General features: G+C 42.6%; 1 protein-coding gene across 2 annotated transcripts in view; it reads right to left on the bottom strand.

The window, feature by feature from the left end:
* Positions 1–15,335, bottom strand: part of LOC135550681 (C2 domain-containing protein 2-like) — a 31,183-nt gene that overhangs the window by 14,617 nt on the left and 1,231 nt on the right. For both annotated transcript variants that reach the window (XM_064981704.1, XM_064981703.1), the window contains exons 2-10: positions 14,894–14,989; positions 13,179–13,298; positions 11,167–11,268; positions 10,839–10,955; positions 9,504–9,615; positions 2,928–3,036; positions 2,630–2,694; positions 910–1,025; positions 213–393 (exon numbers count right to left, since the gene is read on the bottom strand). In XM_064981704.1, the coding sequence (XP_064837776.1) occupies positions 213–393; positions 910–1,025; positions 2,630–2,694; positions 2,928–3,036; positions 9,504–9,615; positions 10,839–10,955; positions 11,167–11,268; positions 13,179–13,298; positions 14,894–14,989 (1,018 nt within the window). The remainder of the gene's footprint in view (positions 1–212; positions 394–909; positions 1,026–2,629; positions 2,695–2,927; positions 3,037–9,503; positions 9,616–10,838; positions 10,956–11,166; positions 11,269–13,178; positions 13,299–14,893; positions 14,990–15,335) is intronic.

Here is a 15,335-nt window from a genome sequence, read left to right as displayed (position 1 = left end):
ACCCTCTTGGACAGAGCGACTTACAGGAGCAATTCAGGTTAAGTTCCTTGCTCAAGGGCACATTAACAGATTTTCCATCTAGTTGGCCCAGGATTCAAACCAGCAACCTTTCGGTAATTGGCCCAAAGCTCTTAACCTCTAGGCTACCTGCTGTCATACTTTTGGGGTTCCATCTTACACATTAATTGTATTGTTAAAGACTCAATACGTACGCCGGGTGGGATTTTTGCTCAGTCCAGGCAGTAGTGGTCGAGCTGGTTTACTCTTCACTGCAGTGATTGTGGTGACCACAGTACCGCAGGGCATAACCGTGCGGTCCATTTCCACTCTCTTAGTGAGGGCTGGAGTAGGGGGCTGCCACGACCGCACCTCGCTAGGTTCCAAGTAGGTAAACTTGGGGACGAAAGAAAGGATGGAATGACATGATTCATTGTGTAAAACGGTAAGGTATTGGATATGAATTTGATATGTATTAAGAAGTTAAAATGTCCAAAGCAGATATTTTTATTTCTATATCAAATCATTTCTGGGTAACAATTAAGTAACTTACTATGAATCTTTTCAATAAAATGGCCAAAAAGAAACAGAAATAGCTTCTTAGCTAAGAACAATTTGACAAGCAAGAATTTTGCTAAGACGGTCTGGGAGCGAGGAGCGGAAAACTAGCTGTTACTGGCAGAGAGGTTTGGAACTCTTTTTTATTGGTCTGTTTACCAACTTACCACCTGGTGATGTCACCAGGCAGGTCAAAACTCCATCCTACCAAAACAGGCTGACATTTCAGGTGGTCTTTTTTCACAGCCCTTACAGTAAAAGGGCATTATCATAATTTTCACAATATTATTCCCACCTCAGAGTGGAAATATATATAAAAAACACACTGGGGCTTAAAAAAGGTAGTTATCTTGCCTCAGCAGTAAGTGACCCAGTCACTTTGTCTTTGGATATGAGGGCAAATGTTTGCTGTCCTTTGGGTTGCTTCTTCACCAGATGAAAAGGCACAGACACTTGACCCATTAAGGAGTCTGTCAGGAAGACAACACATCCCAATCAGTTTGCTATAACAAGACTTCATACATACTGCTGAAGTCGGAAGTTTACATACACTTAGGTTGGAGTCAAACTCATTTTTCAACCACTCCAAATTTCTTGTTAACAAACTATAGTTTTGGCAAGCCGTTTAGGACATCTACTTTGTGCATGACACAAGTAATATTTCCAACAATTGTTTACAGACAGATTATTTCACTGTATCACAATTCCAGTGGGTCATAAGTTTACATACACTAAGTTGACTGTGCCTTCAAACAGCTTGGAAAATTCCAGAAAATTATGTCATGGCTTTAGAAGCTTCTGATAGGCTAATTGACATCATTTGAGTCAATTGGAGGTGTATCCGTGGATGTATTTCAAGGTCTACCTTCAAACTCAGTGCCTCTTTGCTTGACATCATAGGAAAATCAAAAGAAATCAGCCAACACCTCAGAAAAAAAAAATGGTAGACCTCCACAAGTCTAGTTCATCCTTGGGAGCAATTTCCAAATGCCTGAAGGTACCACGTTCATCTGTACAAACAATAGTACGCAAGTATAAACACCATGGGACCACACAGCTGTCATACCACTCAGGAAGGAGACACAGTCGGTCTCCTGGAGATGAACATACCTCGGTACGAAAAGTGTAAATCAATCCCAGAACAGCAATAAAGGACCTTGTGAAGATGCTGGAGGAAACAGGTACAAAAGTATCTATATACACAGTAAAACGAGTCCTATATCGACATAACCTGAAAGGCCACTCAGCAAGGAAGAAGCTACTGCTCCAAAACCGCCATAAAAAAGCCAGACTACGGTTTGCAACTGCACATGGGGACAAAGATCGTAATTTTGGAGAAATGTCCTCTGGTCCGATGAAACAAAAATAGAACTGTTTGGCCATAATGACCATCGTTATGTTTGGAGGAAAAGGGGGGGGCTTGCAAGCTGAAGAACACCATCCCAATCGTGAAGCATGGGGGTGGCAGCATCATGTTGTGGGGGTGCTTTGCTGCAGGAGGGACTGGTGCACTTCACAAAATAGATAGCATACTTCCAAAGTTTTGGCAAAATGGCTTAAGTACAACAAAGTCAAGGTATTGGAGTGGCCATCACATAGCCCTGACCTCAATTCTATAGAAAATTTGTGGAAGGAACTGAAAATGCTACCAAATACTAATTGAGCGTATGTAAACTTCTGACCCAGTGGGAATGTGATGAAAGAAATAAAAGCTGAAATAAATAATTCTCTCTACTATTATTCTGACATTTCACATTCTTAAAATAAAGTGGTGATCTAACTGACCTAAGACAGGGAATTTCTACTAGGATTAAATGTCAGTAATTGTAAAAAACGGAGTTTAAATGTATGTAAACTTCCGACTTCAACTGTATAATTTTGCTCACAAACAACAATTAGGTCAGTGTATGAGTAAAATGACAACATTTTAAGGCTATCAGACATATTTTAAGAGTGATAAAATGCTTCAATTGTTCTTAAATTCAAATATTGTGGGTGTGCATCACATATACTATTAGTTTCCTTACCTCTCCCTGTGACTAGAGTTCGAGATACAAAACAAATATATACTTACTCTCCTGAGGTTTCCCATCATCCAGCAGCTGAATATTGAGCTCTTTTGATCGTCCATTCAGCTCACTTGGTGAGAAAAAGAGGAACATTTACAAAACTGAGGACAAGCAACAGGAAGACTGAGGGAGCGAGAGGGACTGTGGGTTGGATATTATGCGACTGAGTGGCAAGTGTTTACCAAGAGATTGAGCTCACGTCACTATAATGTCTACTAGCTTCATTTTTTATTTCCATATAAAAGGGCTCTGTAAAGACTCTCTGGCAGCAGCAGTAGCAGTGGATCTCGAGTCTGGACTCACAAGATGAAGGGCTGGTCCCAGGCTGGGCTGGCTGTGTTTTGTAGGACTGAAGTGGAGAGTTTCTGTGGAGGGTCGTCTAGCTGCAGCACACACAGGGGATTCATACTGCCTGCAAAGTGCAAACAACAGAAGGAGTTCAATAGAAATGCACAACCCCATGCAAATCAAACATTGGGGTTGATTGGTACAGTACACTGACAACCCAAGTCATGTGCATTATAATGTTTGAACATTAGATTAAGTCGACGTTCAAGTAATTGTTGGAAAACTAAATAAAATAGTTTATTTTACTTTTATTTAACTAGGCAAGTCAGTTAAGAACAAATTCTTATTTTCAATGATGGCCTAGGAACAGCGGGTGAACTGCCTTGTTCAGGGGCAGAACGACAGATTTGTACGTTGTCAGCTAGGGGATTTGAACTTGAAACCTGCCGGTTACTAGTCCAACACTAACACTCTAACCACTAGGCTACGCTGCCGCCTCATTGTAATTGACGTTGGATGTCTGAACCTACAGTATTAGAATGAGTTCATTCTATTTCTATGGTCTGAACACCTTAGTTTAGGCATACACATTTTTGGGGCCATTACTGCTATTAGCCCATAGAAATGCATTGAATAAAAGATTCACTACATGGAACATAATTTAGATTCTTCAAAGCAGCCACCTTTTGCCTTGATGACAGCTTTGCACACTCTTGGCATTCTCTAAACCAGCTTCATGAGGAATGCTTTTCCAACAGTCTTGAAGGAGTTCCCACATATGCTGAATACTTGTTGGCTGCTTTTCCTTTACTCCGCGGTCCAACTCATCCCAAATCATCTCAGTTGGGTTGAGGTCGGGTGATTGTGGAGGCCAGGTCATCTGATGCAGCACTCCATTACTCTCCTTCTTGGTCAAATAGCCCTTACACAGCCTGGAGGTGTGTTTTAGGTCATTGCCCTGTTGAAAAACAAATGATATCCCATCTGGTTTGTGTGTAGTGGGACTGGTGTATCGCTGCAGAATGCTGTGGTAGACATGCTGGTTAAGTGTGCCTTGAATTCTAAATAAATCACGACAGTGTCACCAGCAAAGCACCCCCAAACCATCACACCTCCTCCTCCATGGTGGGAACCACACATGCAGAGATCATCCGTTCACCTATTCTGTGTCTCACAAAGACACGGTGGTTGGAACCCAAAAAAATCTCAAATTTGGACTCATCAGATCAAAAGGACAGATTTCCACCTGTATAATGTCCATTGCTCATGTTTCTTGGCCCAAGCAAGTCTCTTATTGAGGTCTTTTAGTAGTGGTTACTTTGCAGCAATTCAACCATGAAAGCCTGATTCACGCAGTCTCCTCTGAACAGTTGATGTTGAGATGTGTCTGTTACTTGAACTCTGAAGCATTTATTTGGGCTGCAATTTCTGAGGCTGGTAACTCCAATGAACTTATCCTCTGCAGCAGAGGTAACTCTGGGTCTTCCTATCCTGTGGCGGTCCTCATAAGAACCAGTTTCATCATAGCGCTTGATGGTTTTTGCGACTGCACTTGAAGAAACTTTCAAAGTTGTTGAAATATTCAGGACTGACCTTCATGTCTTAAAGTAATGATGGACTGCCATTTCCCTTTGCTTATTTGCACTGTTCTTGCCATAATATGGACATGGTCTTTTACCAAATAGGGCTATCTTCTGTATACCACCCATACAGTACCTTGTCACAACCCAACTGCTCAAATGCATTAAGGAAAGAAATTCCACCAATTAAGTTAAGGCACACCTGTTAATTGAAATGCCTTCCAGGTCACTACATCATGAAGCAGGTTGAGAGAATGCCAAGACTGTGCAAAGCTGTCATCAAGACAAAGGGTGGCTACTTTGAAGAATCTGTCATATAAAATATATTTTGATTTGTTTAACAATTTTTTGTTTACAACATTATTCCATAGTGTTGAGGTCTTCACTATTATTCTACAATATAGAAAATTGTACAAATAAAGAAAAACCCTTGAATGAGTAGGTGTGTCCAAACTTTTGACTGGTACTGTATATATTTTGGGACAAATATTCAACCCCTTATTTTAGGCACTAAACTATATCCATACATATACACTTCCATTAATTTTTTTCACTGGTCTTTTTCCCGGTCGTGAAAATTTCCAGAGTGTCATAATGGTTTGTAGGCCAAACCGTATGGACGCTACAGATGTTTTCGTGAGAAGACCGATTTTTGGGATGTCTCATGGTCTGAAAAACAGATTTAGCTCTACCACCTTTCACCGCAGATGCGGAAGGGAGATATTGGCGGGTGAGGTAGATTGAGAAGCACCAAAAGACAGATCTCTCTGGCTGAAACTGATGGACTGATGTTTTTTAGTTGTTATGTCAATTTGATTTTCTCGGGGCTGCCAGAAAGTACAGAAGGGTTAATAGCAAGATAGTTACTTGTCGTGACAGTACATTTACATTGAGTGTACAAAACAAGAGGAACACTTGTTCTTTCCATGACAGACTGGCCAGGTGAATCCAGGTGAAAACTAAGATACCTTATTGATGTCACTTGTTAAATCCACTTCAAATCAATATAAATTAAAGAGGAGACAGGTTAGAGAGGGATTTTTAAACCTGGAAACAATTGAAACATGGATTGTGTATGTGTGCCATTCAGAGGGTGAATGGGCATGACAAAATATTTAAGTGCCTTTGAACAGGGTATGGTAGTAGGTACCAGGCAGGTTTGAATGCGTCAAGAACTGCAACGCTGCTGGGTTTATCCAGCCAACTTGACACAACTGTGGGAAGAATTCAAATCAACATCAGCCAGCATCCCTGTGGAACGCTTTTGACACCTTGTAGAGTCCATGCACGGACGAATTGAGACTGTTCTAAGGAAAAAGGGGGGTGAAACTCAATATTAGAAATATCAGTGTACATGTCAATGGCTGAGATAAAGTCAGTCTGGTTATCAGGCTTGTAACTGAATGAATAATGTATCAAATCAAATTTTATTTGTCACATACACATGGTTAGCAGATGTTAATGCGAGTGTGGCAAAATGCTTGTGCTTCTAGTTCCGACAATGCAGTAATAACCAACAAGTAATCTAACTAACAATTCCTAAACTATTGTCTTATACACAGTGTAAGGGGATAAAGAATATGTACATAAGGATATATGAATGAGTGATGGTACAGAGCAGCATAGGCAAGATACAGTAGATGGTATTGAGTACAGTATATACATATGAGATGAGTATGTAAACAAAGTGGCATAGTTAAAGTGGCTAGTGATACATGTATTACATAAGGATGCAGTCGATGATATAGAGTACAGTATATACGTATGCATCTGAGATGAATAATGTAGGGTAAGTAACATTATATAAGGTAGCATTGTTTAAAGTGGCTAGTGATATATTTACATCATTTCCCATCAATTCCCATTATTAAAGTGGCTGGAGTTGAGTCAGTGTCAGTGTGTTGGCAGCAGCCACTCAATGTTAGTGGTGGATGTTTAACAGTCTGATGGCCTTGAGATAGAAGCTGTTTTTCAGTCTCTCGGTCCCAGCTTTGATGCACCTGTACTGACCTTGCCTTCTGGATGATAGTGGGGTGAACAGGCAGTGGCTCGGGTGGTTGATGTCCTTGATGATCTTTATGGCCTTCCTGTAACATCGGGTGGTGTAGGTGTCCTGGAGGGCAGGTAGTTTGCCCCCGGTGATGCGTTGTGCAGACCTCACTACCCTCTGGAGAGCCTTACGGTTGAGGGCGGAGCAGTTGCCGTACCAGGCGGTGATACAGCCCGCCAGGATGCTCTCGATTGTGCATCTGTAGAAGTTTGTGAGTGCTTTTGGTGACAAGCCGAATTTCTTCAGCCTCCTGAGGTTGAAGAGGCGCTGCTGCGCCTTCTTCACGATGCTGTCTGTGTGAGTGGACCAATTCAGTTTGTCTGTGATGTGTATGCCGAGGAACTTAAAGCTACTCTCTCCACTACTGTTCCATCGATGTGGATAGGGGGTGTTCCCTCTGCTGTTTCCTGAAGTCCACAATCATCTCTTTAGTTTTGTTGACGTTGAGTGTGAGGTTATTTTCCTGACACCACACTCCGAGGGCCCTCACCTCCTCCCTGTAGGCCGTCTCGTCGTTGTTGGTAATCAAGCATACCACTGTTGTGTCGTCCGCAAACTTGATGATTGAGTTGGAGGTGTGCGTGGCCACGCAGTCGTGGGTGAACAGGGAGTACAGGAGAGGGCTCAGAACGCACCCTTGTGGGGCCCCAGTGTTGAGGATCAGCGGGGAGGAGATGTTGTTACCTACCCTCACCACCTGGGGCGGCCCGTCAGGAAGTCCAGTACCCAGTTGCACAGGGCAGGGTCGAGACCCAGGGTCTCGAGCTTGATGACGAGCTTGGAGGGTACTATGGTGTTGAATGCCGAGCTGTAGTCGATGAACAGCATTCTCACATAGGTATTCCTCTTGTCCAGATGGGTTAGGGCAGTGTGCAGTGTGGTTGAGATTGCATCGTCTGTGGACCTATTTGGGCGGTAAGCAAATTGGAGTGGGTCTAGGGTGTCAGGTAGGGTGGAGGTGATATGGTCCTTGACTTGTCTCTCAAAGCACTTCATGATGACGGACGTGAGTGCTACGGGGCGGTAGTCGTTTAGCTCAGTTACCTTAGCTTTCTTGGGAACAGGAACAATGGTGGCCCTCTTGAAGCATGTGGGAACAGCAGACTGGTATAGGGATTGATTGAATATGTGCGCATGCTCTGAGGGCGCGGCTGGGGATGTCGTCTGGGCCTGCAGCCTTGCGAGGGTTAACACGTTTAAATGTTTTACTCACCTCGGCTGCAGTGAAGGAGACCGCATGTTTCCGTTGCAGGCCGTGTCAGTGGCACTGTATTGTCCTCAAAGCGGGCAAAAAAGTTATTTAGTCTGCCTGGGAGCAAGACATCCTGGTCCGTGACTGGGCTGGATTTCTTCCTGTAGTCCGTGATTGACTGTAGACCCTGCCACATGCCTCTTGTGTCTGAGCCGTTGAATTGAGATTCTACTTTGTCTCTGTACTGACGCTTAGCTTGTTTGATAGCCTTACGGAGGGAATAGCTGCACTGTTTGTATTCAGTCATGTTACCAGACACCTTGCCCTGATTGAAAGCAGTGATTCGCGCTTTCAGTTTCACGCGAATGCTACCATCAATCCACAGTTTCTGGTTAGGGAATGTTTTAATCGTTGCTATGGGAACGACATCTTCAACGCACATTCTAATGAACTCGCACACCGAATCAGCGTATTCGTCAATGTTGTTATCTGACGCAATACGAAACATGTCCCAGTCCACGTGATGGAAGCAGTCTTGGAGTGTGGAGTCAGCTTGGTCGGACCAGCGTTGGACAGACCTCAGCCTGGGAGCTTCTTTTTTTAGTTTTTGTCTGTAGGCAGGTATCAGCAAAATGGAGTCGTGGTCAGCTTTTCCGAAAGGGGGGCGGGGCAGGGCCTTATATGCGTCGCGGAAGTTAGAGTAACAGTGATCCAAGGTTTTTCCGCCCCTGGTTGCGCAATCGATATGCTGATAAAATTTAGGGAGTCTTGTTTTCAGATTAGCCTTGTTAAAATCCCCAGCAACAATGAATGCAGCCTCCGGATAAATGGTTTCCAGTTTGCAAAGAGTTAAATAAAGTTCGTTCAGAGCCATCAATGTGTCTGCTTGGGGGGGTATATACGGCTGTGATTATAATCAAAGAGAATTCTCTTGGTAGATAATGCGGTCTACATTTGATTGTGAGGAATTCTAAATCAGGTGAACATTTGAGTTCCTGTATGTTTCTTTCATCGCACCATGCCTCGTTAGCCATAAGGCATACACCCCCACCCCTCTTCTTACCAGAAAGGTGTTTGTTTCTGTCGGCGCGATGCGTGGAGAAACCCGTTGGCTGCACCGCTTCGGATAGCGTCTCTCCAGTGAGCCATGTTTCCGTGAAGCACAGAACGTTACAGTCTCTGATGTCCCTCTGGAATGCTACCCTTGCTCGGATTTCATCAACCTTGTTGTCAAGAGACTGGACATTGGCAAGAAGAATGCTAGGAAGTGGGGCACGATGTGCCCGTCTCTGTAGTCTGACCAGAAGACCGCCTCGTTTCCCTCTTTTTCAGAGTCATTTTTTTGGGTCGCTGCATGCGATCCATTCCGTTGTCCTGTTTGTAAGGCAGAACACAGGATCCGCGTCGCGAAAAACATATTCTTGGTCATACTGATGGTGAGTTGACGCTGATCTTATATACAGTAGTTCTTCTCGACTGTATGTAATGAAACCTAAGATGACCTGGGGTACACGTAAAAAAAACAAAAACTGCATAGTTTCCTAGGAACGCAAAGCGGCCATCTCTGTCGGCGCCGGAAGTGTCTATTATCAACTGGTGGAGACACAAGTTGGCATGGCTATTGCATAGCTGCTGCCTCCTTGGCTTTATGCCACACTGCACATTTCAACAATAAACCCTATCAGCACATGTGGCGCTGGAGCAACACTTCATTGTTTTGCCCATGTTTTCATGGTTGAACCAGTTTATAATCCAGTTGTGTCCCTCACCTGCAGCACCGTCCTCCTGCTCCTTACATGTCACCCGGATATTCTTCACCAGCAGCTTCCAGTCGTGAGCGCGGGGGGGCTTGGGCGGTGATGTCACCTGCTTACAGGCCTCCTAGAGAAGCGGACAGAGAACATGCCGATATTAGGTACTACCATATATTATATAGTGGAGAGAAGTGTAGAGCTACAGGGTGTGCATGCTTTTGTTCCAGCCCAGCATTAACACACCTGACTCAGGAACGCGTGGTGTGGAGACTAAGCAACCTAACTATGTTGATATACAGCACTTCTGCATATCAGGCAATCTATCAATAGAGGTATAGAAATGGTCAACAGTTGACAGGAGAACAATGTGCTGACAGGGTGCATTTGTTGTTGTACGTCTTCGAAATAGAAAATGGGTGGTTTGCGAGCAAGGAGGCCTACAAACCTGACTCCGAAACACCAGCTCTGTCAGAAGGAATGGGCCACAATTCACCCAACTTATTGTGAGAAGCTTGTGGAAGGCTACCTGAAACATTTGACCCAAGTTCAACAATTTAAAGGCCATGCTTCCGTATACTAATTGAGTGTATGTAAACTTCAGACACACTGGGAATGTGATGAAAGAAATAAAAGCTGAAATAAATAATTCTCTACTATTATTCTGACATTTCACATTCTTAAAAGAAAGTGGTGATCCTGACTGACCCAAGACAGAGAATTTTTACTAGAACTAAATGTCAGGAATTGTGAAAAACTGTGTGTAAATGTATTTGGCTACGGTGTGTAAACTTCCGACTTCAACTGTACATAGACATGGAACATTAGTCTATTAGCATATGCTAATACAAAGACACACGAACTGAAACCAAACTTTATATTAGGTAAATTTGACTCCTTCCATTACATTCTGATCAAAGACCATCAAAGGTAAGGGAATATTTATTTCTAAGAATATTTTTGCATTCTGTGCTCCACGGTTTGAGTTGAGCGGGGGGGCGTGGTTCCCCTTGGGGAACCTGTACCGTTAACAAGTTTTAATAATGTTTACTCATTTCATATGTATATACTGTATTATATTCTTTTTTCATATTATATACAATGCCACTCCGACATTGCTGGCTACAACTGGAATGGGTTGATGGAAGGGGAAAATGACCATATATTTTACATTTCATTTTTATTAAGTAAACTATAATCGTTTTTTTTCTATTCTCACACATTGCATATTTCTACCCCCCCACCAAAACAGTTTATAACTATTCCTGTACTGACTGTTCCTTTGGTCTGTCGATCCTGTCCTGACCCACGGGAGTCCTGTTCCAGTGTCAAACCGTAATGTCTTCCTCTCACCTTGACCTCTGTGGCCTGAGCAGGCCTGCAACTCAGCATCACGGAGGGATGCGCCGCACACAGCAGCTGTCTCAGCACGTCCTTTACTGCAGCCACACTTGGGCCTGTGGCATTGTCCTGACAGACAAATGGATCAACTCCACCATCACATCACTAGCAATCATCTCCATTACAGTTTGACTTGTCAGGACTGATCATTTTTGGAAACATCATAAAAAACATGTTGAGGTTTGCAGTTTACCCTCAGGAAGTATTGAAGATCTTAGTTTTTCAAATGTTTGCCTTATATATATATTTTATACCACAGACTGTGGGTTATGGGCCATACCTGTGTGAAGCTGGGGCTGAGCTGCAGGTCCCATGCCTCCAGATGGGACACCCCCCAGCCCACCCAGACCTCTCCTTCAGCCTCCCTTATCTGCAAGTCCAACTGGGGAACAGGGGGCAACAGACAGGCCATGAGCAACAACACAGTTGTTATATTATCCCAAATACACGCTTCACCCCGGCAGAGTGCAAGCCAACACAATGAGCTGTAATTGAGCAGTCCACCATAGAGAGAAAAAGAGAGGAAGTGAGAGAGAAGGAGAGTGAGCGAGTGTGGGAGAGAGACAGACAGAGGACTATGTGCTAGTGGGAGAGAGGACTGTGTGCTAGTGACTGGGCCATCCTGTCCCAGCATGCCTAGAATCCACTCTGACTGTACAGCCAACTATGTTATCAGAAAAAGCCTTTGTTTGGTAGCACTCAAATACAATACAATACAATATATATATATTTAGAAAAAAATCATTTTGATCAGTAAAAATAGGTTTTGGTCATACTGGAAAAAAGTGTAGGCCTTAAGTGTTACATAAAGCACAGTACAAATGGAGTCAAGTAATGGTGAGTAAAGTACAGCAACCATATTTTGCCAGAAGCACTACTATTTCCATGGGAGATGTATCATCCATGTGTGGGAAAATGTTAACAAACACGGTATCATTATAGTAATGGGGAATGAATATAGCCTAGTGTCTTATGGTTTAGGAAAAAATACCTGAGAACAAAAGGATTCCATTTATAGTAGCCCATCATGTCAGTCACATGAAATGCCCCACTGCAATGATACTACAGTTGTGTTACAACTGTGTGGTTACACATGGCCAAAGTGCACTAAGCTGCAAAACCACAGAGCGTGTGAGTGAGGCAGAAAGAGAAACACACTGGCTCAATATACTGTTCAAATACATCTTTCACAATCACTCATAACAAGAACAGGGACCATTCTAGTGTCAGTCAGTCGCAATGTGAAAAAGGATGAACATATTTCAAAAGGCCTGCCCTCAGGACTTTTCCAGAACAAACTGAAGGAGGGAGTATGAAAAACAAAAACAATAGCCTCCCTCTACCCCTCCCAAAAACAACAACCAATCCAAAACCCTAACAAAAGGTGTACTGACCAAAACCAAACCTAGTCCTGGCTTTAGATTTTTCACCTCTCACTGGACTTGTATTTATGACAGGATCAGGCCCACAATGAGGCCACCAGATTTATTTAAAAAAAATAGCTTTAATTTAATTGGGTTAACTTCAACAGCCACTTACTAGCCGTGCATTTGCAACCGCTTAACAACTAGCTCAATAACTTAGACGGGATGGAAACTTATAGAGCTTTATGTAATATACCCACAACACACACTCCGGTTGTCTTTCTCACTTTCATGATGTTCAATATGAAATCACAAGTAGTACTAGGCTACAGCAAGCAACCTTGAGGGAAAAACCAGCAGAGGGAAAGGCGAGATTGCTAAACATTATGGGTGAGCCCGAGTCAGAGATTTGACTTTAAATCGTGCCCAGTTACGGGCGATGCTAATAAAATGGATGTATCAAGCCATCTCAACCTTGTTTAACATGAAAGAAGGAACATTTCTCAACATCACTTTTTAGGTGAGAAATTATTCTTACTTTCTCTCTTCTCCAATGACAAAAGTGGAGGTAGTAGGAAAAATGGGGCACCTTTACCAAGAATTTTCTCCTATACCTCCTCCAGTATTTTACATTAGACAGACAGTGATTTAAATAAGGTATCCAGGACATCTGCCAACCTCTAGGTCCTCGCCATTTAATCAGATTCTCATAGCAGCAGCAAAGCTATGCTGAAGTGTGTCATGTTCAATAAATCACAGCGCTTCCTCCATTAAGACAACACAGGGAGAGAACCAGGAGTCCCCCCCCCCCCTCCCTCTCTCTCTTCCTCACTCTACCTTTGTTTGTCTAAAGCATCACTCCAATAGAGATGGGATGGGAAAGATGTTAGCTGCAGATGTAGTGGACATAACTGTTGTGTTCCTTTACCTGCAGTTCAAGTGGCGATATCTTCACGCTGTACCTACAGGGCTCTCCTGGAGACATAGCTGATGGTGATGCACTGAGGGAGAACTGAAGCTTGTCCCCGACAACCTTGCATTGTGCAGCCTTGGGGAAGACAAGACAGCATACAGTTACAATAGTACCGTACAATAATCAAGGTTACACAAAAAATAATATTTGGGGTAAAAAGGTGCTTGATGCTAAACATGCCCAACCATAATTGTGGTATTCTTGCAAAGTACATACATGGTTCACATTCAGACTTTTTACCTGGTTTTCCTCAATGTGTCAGTGTTCATTTTTTATTACTAGTTCAGTGTGTGACAACAATCAACTTGAAAGCTCCAAACATGAAGTATGTCATCATACTGCCCATTTCTCCCAGCAGGACCCTCCTCATTATCACTTCCCTCAACTCCTTAGTGTTGATCTGTACTGGGCTGGCTATAAGGAGACAGCTACTAAGCTTCTTACTGCACACTCACTAATGCAGGCAGGTCAAGGATAAGCCTTTGTTTACCAAAGTCTAAAAACAAAGAAGCAGCATCTGGATCTTGCATATTACAGAAAATCCTAAACAAAAAAATTGAGCAGGTATTTAAAGGTGCAATGTGTAGAAATCACTTCGACATTTCCTGGTTCCTAATATTCTAATAGCTCTCAGAATTTCAGTTTTTGACAAAACAAACAAGTGCAGAGAATGATTGTACCATCTAAACCGCTGTGAAATGTTTTCAATAACCAAAAATATTGTATTTTCAGTCGTTTGATACTGGTGTACAAAACCGAAAATGTAAAAGATGCAAAAACAAAACATAACAATGGTAATCATAGAAATAGCACACACAGAACAGATATACTGCATTTTAGACTTGCTTTCAATGAAAAGGACAGATCTATAACTCACGTCTAGGTGAATTTGGTCAGGTCGCCAAAAAAGTTACATATTGCAGCTTAAATAACAGACTAGTCCATCTGAAAAACCCTGCTTTGCTTTCCTTTTCCATACAAAATCTGCTAATGCTATTGGTGAAAATATTATTGATTTACTGAGAATGTATAAAAACAGTGAGAATTCTCTTCACCTTTTTAGAAGAGGCGCTGGTTATATGAGGATCCCATAAACTTGGAGCTGGAGAGGAGGTCGTAAAAATGTGCTATTGGCTCTGGCCAGACAATTTAAGGCGAGGAGGAAAATGTCTGGAAGTGCCAGTGAAGCTAATGGACATTGTGTGAATCAGAATATTGGCCACTGCGGACCTGAAATGAAGTTAAAAGGCTGCAGCACCAATAGAGCACTGCCATTTACATTGAATTACAGTGGAAGATTCGATTGACTATATAGGCTGGTTATGACATTAGGGCACATTGATTAGGAAATGGCAACAGCATAAATGCTTTCTTTACTAAATGTAGTTAGTGTTTAAGAGGCCTCCACTGTCAAACTAAAAACAACTGCAAAACTATTTCAGTGGCTGTAGGCGGAGGATGACGCTGCACTGGGTTCAACAATGGCACAATTGATCCAGATTCCTCCTCTTACCTCAAACTTGATTTTAAATCAGGAAAATAAGCATTTAGAAACAACAATGAACATATCTGAACTATACGGAATCATGTACTGAGCTTTTCATTCTGTGTGCAATTTGTTGCTAGCCATTCGATGAGAGCCAGTCTGAGACACATGGATTTTATCTTACCTTCTGACCAGCAGATTTTTTAAAGCTGGACACTTGGCCAACCACCAGCTCTGATGACTGAAGGCTCTCCTCTTCAAATGTTAGTTGCACTGGGCTCTGTGTGAGTTAGGAGTACCTGGGTCAGGTGGTGGTCAGCAAAAAGCTATACCCCAACAACTGACATTATCTCAACATTAAAAGAGTCACAGAACAGGTTACAAATGGATCATGTTTACAATTTGGTATGAGATGAAAATGTTACAAGGAAAAGTAGCAAGGTACAGGAATCAAGATTGTTGACACTGGATTCTGTGAAGGTGATTTATTCTACTAGGAGGCTCATCTGTGTGCTCAGGTCTTGTTTCATGTAATACAGATCCTGTATTCATATGTTGTTTGTTCTGGTATAGAGGATTCTTTCTAACGTCTGTCACTGTCTTTCCTATTCATTTATTTATTTAGC

Source organism: Oncorhynchus masou, chromosome 12, assembly GCF_036934945.1.
Source record: "Oncorhynchus masou masou isolate Uvic2021 chromosome 12, UVic_Omas_1.1, whole genome shotgun sequence".
Lineage (NCBI taxonomy): Eukaryota > Metazoa > Chordata > Actinopteri > Salmoniformes > Salmonidae > Oncorhynchus > Oncorhynchus masou.
The sequence above is the reverse complement of the archived record's forward strand: the minus strand, read 5'-3'. Positions and strand labels throughout refer to the sequence as shown.